The sequence below is a fragment of the Hyperoodon ampullatus genome (genome assembly GCF_949752795.1).
Source record: "Hyperoodon ampullatus genome assembly, chromosome: 1".
Taxonomy (NCBI): Eukaryota; Metazoa; Chordata; class Mammalia; order Artiodactyla; family Ziphiidae; genus Hyperoodon; species Hyperoodon ampullatus.
The window spans coordinates 88,552,446-88,559,009 of NC_136914.1; the positions used below are offsets into that span (position 1 = coordinate 88,552,446).

Here is a 6,564-nt window from a genome sequence, read left to right on the forward strand (position 1 = left end):
AAAGTTCATCAGTGGCATTCATTGACTGAATGTAGTAGCGAAAACATTTCTACTCCCCTCCCCACTTCTGAATCTTTACTAGTTTCTACTGTGCTTCAAGTCAAAAACAACTGAGCTAATCTCCATGCTTCGCACATAGGCTAATTTCTTTCTATCAGAAAAAGAGTAGATCTAATCAAAAAATAAACTGATGGTAAAATGTTGCACATGTGCCCAGGGAAATGCAAATTATTTAACCTAGAATGATTTTTTTAAAAAAACAGAAATGAGGGGGGAGTGGGTAGATACCAAAGAATAGTTTTGAGTCCTTGAATTTACTCACCAGTTTCCCAGATGCAGGGTCAGTAACAGGAACATCAACCTCAACCCTTTCCTTTGACTCCACAGAAGAAAAGGGGAGAAGAGAAGAGTTTTCCAAGAACCCATTGGGATCGCTTTTTCCGCTCAGTTCTCCAAGCCAGGACTTTTTCTCCCACCTTAGCTGCAGCCTGGTGAGTACAGAAGGGAGAGTGTGGGAAGGCAGTACACCTCCCAAACCAGGTAGGATGCGTCTCCCAGCAGAATTGAACAAGGGAGCCAATCAGACCTAGAGGATGCTGGCATAAATTATCTGAAAAGAAGTTGGGCCAATCAACGGCCCCAAAAGGCGGGGCTTCCCCTACTAGAAATCGAGCCCAGTAGGGAAAAGGGCTCCGTCTTTCTGAAAGACAAACAAACCTCTTCTCCTTGGCAGCCTCAGAGAAACATTTGAGTGGCCCTGACAGATTTCCCTCCCTAGGGAAAGACGGCTTCCCTCTTCCCTGTAGCCTTCCCTCCTGCCTGACTCTATTTCGGGGATCTGTTTCCTCTCCCGTGTTTGGATTCTGAATCTGTCTTCCAAGAGGGATCCGTGGGGAGTTTGCCGTGCCTAATTGGTTTTCCCCAGGCTCGCGAAGGTTCTGCTAATTTTTGTTAATTATTGTTGTTAATTTTGTTGGGGGGCGAGGGAGCGTCTCATTTCTCTTTGCAGACCCAGCATCTGGCACGATGCCCAGTACAAATATGTTCTCGGGAGATGCTGAAATATATAACTGAATGAATGAATGAGCGGGCTGGGTGCATTCCTGATAATCACGTTTCCTACCCACCCCCCTTCCGCTGCCTTATAAGAGAGGATTTGCATTCTCCTCTCTCCGGGCACCAGAAGATGATACTAATGAACAATACCAGACAAGAATTATGTTTACAAAAACATAATCAAAAATCCGATTTTAAAAAAGGTTATTTTAGTCATAGGAGCTGGAGATCGATTACATGTGTAATCCTTGTTCTCCCCTTTGCGTTTGTTGAGTTCCAGTGTTTGGTACCTAACTTCAGAGGCTCTGCTTTGAGTTTGCAGCAGAGCCCAACAGTTGCCATGGCAACTAGAAAGCCTCTGGCAGCTCGAACAAACTGTACAGGCTAAGACAGTGGTGGTGGTGGAAACAGGCTTGCTCTGCCCAGCCATCTTCCTCCTCTATGCCCCCTAAATCGCTGCTTCCCACCGAAGCCCTGGGGTTGGAGTCTTTGGCTGTCATTAATCACCTCACAATCACCTGGAATTGACCAGATTCAGGGGTGAACTGCAATTTACCACCGAGTTACCTTAGAGTATTTGTCTCCCAGCAAATAGTTCAAGGTAGAAGTAACAGTGTTTGTGCATGAGTAGTGTTGCTACCCTGCCGTCTGAAATCACTTAAAGGAACTGGATGGAGGTAACAAGGTTACAGGTATTCTCTTGCCCAGAATAACAGATGGTGCAGTGCTGGGCTTTTCTCCCCTCTCTTTGACATGCCATCTTTCTAGTCTTCTCTGAAAATAGGTATTGACTTCCTTGTTTTTCTTCTACTACTCGTTAATTAGGAAGCATTATTCTCTTCCACGAAGTATGTTAGTCAAGGTAGCTCATACCAAATAATTTGTATAACAATAAAGTTTCATTATAATAGATTTTGAAGTGAATAAATTTAAAGTTGATTTCAATATGAATCTGGGTAGTTTTTTTTTTCTGGCCAATTATGAATATGCTTTGCATAGCTATTTAACTGTTTCATTGGGTGCACACACTAAATCACCATTCTGATTAGCCAGTGAACTAGGAATGAATTCACTAGACGTATGTAGTGAATAACAAATACTCGTCTAGGTACTCTTTGCATTTTGCCAAGATTAGGTAAGTTTTCTGCATATAATCAGTGGTAATATGATATTGCATATTTTTATACAACAGTAGTTTATAGTTTTCCCATCAAAAATTCTTAACAAGGTTTTATTCTTATTGTTCTCATACATAACTGAAAGATGCTGAGAACTGTTAAGAGAAATTAATGAAGAGAATAGGTGAAAGATATATCCTTAGGCAGTTACACATTGTCTGTTTATTCTTTTTTTTTAAATTAGTTTCTGCTTTATAACAAAGTGAATCAGTCATACATATACATCTGTTCCCACATCCCTTCCCTCATGCATCTCCCTCCCTCCCACCCTCCCCTTCCCACCCCTCCAGGCGGTCACAAAGCACCGAGCTGATCTCCCTGTGCTCTGCGGCTGCTTCCCACTATCTATCTACCTTACGTTTGGTAGTGTATATAATTTCCAAACTGGGAAAGTTTCTGTATTTTCTGAAATATATGTTTTTGCCAATTTGGGGCTGAAATTTTTCAAACTTATTTAAATTCTTTCTTTCAAGAAATTTTATCTGAATTTTTATTCCTATGTCTCTTCCTTTGATTTATTTTCCCTTCTTATAATATTTGTCTCTGGGAAACTGATCCTATTCTGCTGTCATAGTTAACTATAATTCCCTGTAAACTATGTTAAAGGGATCTGAGCCCTCTGGAACCTGAAGAAGGAATGATGATTTTGTATATCAGCCATGTCTTGACGCTGACAGTCTGTCTCATTTGATTTACTAAATCAGTTGTGTGTGTGTATGTATGTGTTTGTGTATGGTGGGAGGGGGAATGACACATAGTGTGAGCTCTGAAAAAAAGCCAAGAAGGTACACTGTGCTCATCAAACAAACCATAGTGTCTCACAGAGGAACACTTATGGAGAAACAGATCAGGTGTCTTATACTGTATACAAATCTAGATTAGAAGGCCAGAAGTTGCTGTAGGAAAGTGTCTGGAGACAGCTCTCTGTCTTCCACTATGGCAGTGGTTTCCAATTCTAGGCAATTTGACCTCATGAGACATTTTTCAATGTCTGGAGATATTTTCAGTTGTCACAACTTGGAGGATGGATGAGCTACTGGCATCTAGTAAGTAGAGTCCAGAGTTGCTGCTACACATTCTAAAATGCAAAAGAAAGCCATCCCACAACAAAGAATTATCGAGTCCGAACTCTCAATGGTGCCCAAAATGAGAAGCCCTGCAATATGGATGAAAAGGATCAGTAGAATGATTCCATTGCAGCTGATGATTTCTTCATATTGTCATTGAAGTCACCATACCCCTTCTCCTTCCTTTGACAGTCTGAGCCATAACCATTATTAATTTCATACCTAGTTGTAATGATTATCAACTCATATTTCACAGCATTTTTTTCAAAATGTATCCAAGTATCACCTTAGAATAAAATGCTTGGAGTATCTATTAAAAATGCAAAGATATGGGCTTCTCCCCAGACCAAATGAATTAGAATCTTTAGCAAGAACCTCTGGAGGTTCTCATGCATCAAAACATTTGAAAACCATTGTCCTATAATTGTCCCACAAAATGACCAGTGAGACAGTGACCTGATTATGTATGTGCAACCCTGGCCTAGCAAAGCTAGCTTTCCATATGATTCACTTGTCCATTATTAATGTATTCATTCAAATATTTATGAATAAATTATGATGTCAGACACTGTACCAGGCACTAAGAATGCAGTGGTGAACAAGACTTACAACTTTTTGCCTTGCTTTCTTCATCTATAGAAAGGTTATAAGAATTTTTAGTTTACTGAGTTGTTTTAAGGATCAAATGGATGAAGACATGGGGATTGCTTTAAATAGTACATGGATAATAGAGATTACTCAAAAAATGTTATTTGTCATTGTTATTTACTTGTTGAGAGTAGGTTCCAAATCTAATTCATTCACTCCAGCACTTGGTTACAGAATCTGGCACAGAGTAGTAATTTCTAGAATGTACAGTCTAACAGGGAGAATGAAGAAGATTAGGAGACACTGATGTTCTCACCCCACCCTCAAGACTGTCCTGAAACCTGGCTTCTCCAGAGCAAGAGGACATTTGGAGTCATTTTCTAGTTCTCCTGGTACACTTTTCTTCTGATGGCCACAAACTCTATACTTCAGTCAAAATCACAATTGTAGGTTCCTAAACTTATCACTCAATATCATACTTTTGTGTGTTTGTTTGTTTTGTCCTGTCATATGCTATTCCTTCAGTTTAGAAGGCCCTTCCCTCTTCTTCATCTGCCTCGTCTTTCTTCGTTCTTTCTGATTAAGTTTAGTTGTCATTTTTTTTCCCCCAAGGAGCCTTTATTGCTTGTTCACTGCATGCTAGTCTGTGATACAGTTTGTCCTATAATAATAGTTAATATTTATTGAGTTCTGACTATGTGTCACCAGGCATTATTCTTAATGGTTCTACATTATAGGGGCATGTAATACTCTCTCCACTTAAAGCAACCATTTCATATTTGTATCATAGAATATAACACATTTTTTAAAAGTATCTGTATTTCTACCCAAATTATCAGTTCTGTGTTTTAAAATTTTATATATTAAAAATTTATAGTACTTATCAAACCTGGTATTGTTATCTGTATATTTAATGTTATTATAGCTTATCTGTATTTAACATTATGTGTACATTTGGTCAGTACCTTTCTCTCCCTATAATTTAGCTCTGTGAAGTCAAGGATTTCATTTGTTTTCATCCACTCACCCCTTTTGTCCAAAGCAATGTCTAGCTAGTACTAGCTAAATACTTGATAAATATCTGTAGAATGAATAAGTATTCAGTGTATAATTAAATAAATAAACAAAAACAAGCATAGCTTTATTCATTTTATATACTTCTGGAGCCATTAAGAGATCTCTTTCAACAGCATAGATTCCAAGTGCCCATCTCTAATTAGACAAAATCCAGACCTTGTTCCTTGACTTATTTCTTCTTATCACACCATGGGAATTAACTATTTTTCCTATTTACCATGATAAAAATTAACAAACCCAAGCATTTTAATTTATGCAATAAGATTATTATTTAAATCAAACAGAAGAGAGGGCCAGCTCAAAGAGATTTCACAAAACTGGAGACACACACCCTTTCTTTGTTCAATCTCCTTAATCCTGTACCTGGCCTCTAGAGTACAGCAAAGAGAGGGAGCACTGATCATTGGTGTCAGGCAGCCATGGATTTAAAGCATCTAAGTACAGCCCATTTTTTGGTTTCTGTATAGTACTTTCTGAATCTGACCTTTTGCCACTGGTTATCGCTGTTCTTTTTTGTATCTTTCATGCTTTCTTTTCTAGCATTTCTTTTCCAACACATCTATTTTATGGATGAGGAAATTGATCTAGTAGAATTAGTAACTTTCCCAGGTCACACAGCAAGTAAGTGGCAGAGCTGGGATTTGAATCTAGGGAGTCAGTGTTCAGAGCCCATGTTTGACCTGCTACGTGATATTGTCTTTACGATGACAGATGAGTCATGATCTCTGCTTTAAAGAAGATAATTTATATTTCTGCCCAGGACACCTTTTCCAACCTCAGGTTAACCAACACTGTTATTTTAGTGACTACATACCAGGACATCACTGTCATGAAAACCTTCCATATTTTACTTTAAAGGGCCATCCCATAAAAATGTCAAAGGTGGGAAAGAGTTTTTGAAGAATGACCCTTTAGCAGCCATGATTCAAAGGAATACAGTCCTGTTCAGAATATGAGACACTTACAGGAAAAGGTACAGCACTTGGAGATATATCAAAGCCTGACATTTAATGAAAACCTTAAAGATCTTGATGGAGCTTTATATCAATTACTCATTCACCTTGTATATGGCCTAATATATTTTATTTTTAAAAAGTCTCACTAGCAGGACTGGCATTGAAATGCCCCAGCTCCAAGGGCATCTTTGAATGGGTCCTATGTCGTAACTAACTCCCTACTTATCTAGTTAATAGTCTGCAATATGTCTTTTTTTATGGTTTTGACTAGCAGCTAAAGAATAATGTAGTTTCCCATGGCCATTTAAGCTCCACAGAGAGAGAACGTCCTTCTACTTGCATATTTCCTCCCTAATTTGTCTTACAGTAGCTCTTGGGCCAACAAAGTATGCAGTGACAACATGGATGTATCAGAAAAGCATTTATAGTCCTCAAGTCTCCTTTTAGACCACAAGGGGGTGCCATGAACACCAAAAGAATTGTTCTTATTGACAGAAATCTTGGGAGCCTTTATGAAAATAAATTTTAAGTATATTGGATCAGGGTAGAAGGATTATAATGCTGGATGGGTCAAAATGCGTTGAAATGGGTATATTCCACTAAGTGAAGATTCTGGATTCAATATGTTTAATCAAGAGTATT

General features: G+C 38.5%; 1 protein-coding gene across 2 annotated transcripts in view; it reads right to left on the bottom strand.

Annotated features, from left to right (window-relative positions):
* The window catches only part of GABRG1 (gamma-aminobutyric acid type A receptor subunit gamma1), a gene marked incomplete at both ends in the record, with an annotated part of 69,504 nt that extends 68,901 nt beyond the window's left edge, over positions 1 to 603 (bottom strand). Inside the window, one exon of one of the 2 annotated variants that reach the window (XM_079713381.1) lies at positions 323 to 603. In XM_079713381.1, the coding sequence (XP_079569507.1) occupies positions 323 to 426 (104 nt within the window). The remainder of the gene's footprint in view (positions 1 to 322) is intronic. The other variant, XM_079713382.1, reaches the window with a different exon arrangement.
* Between the last annotated feature and the right edge of the window lie 5,961 nt (positions 604 to 6,564).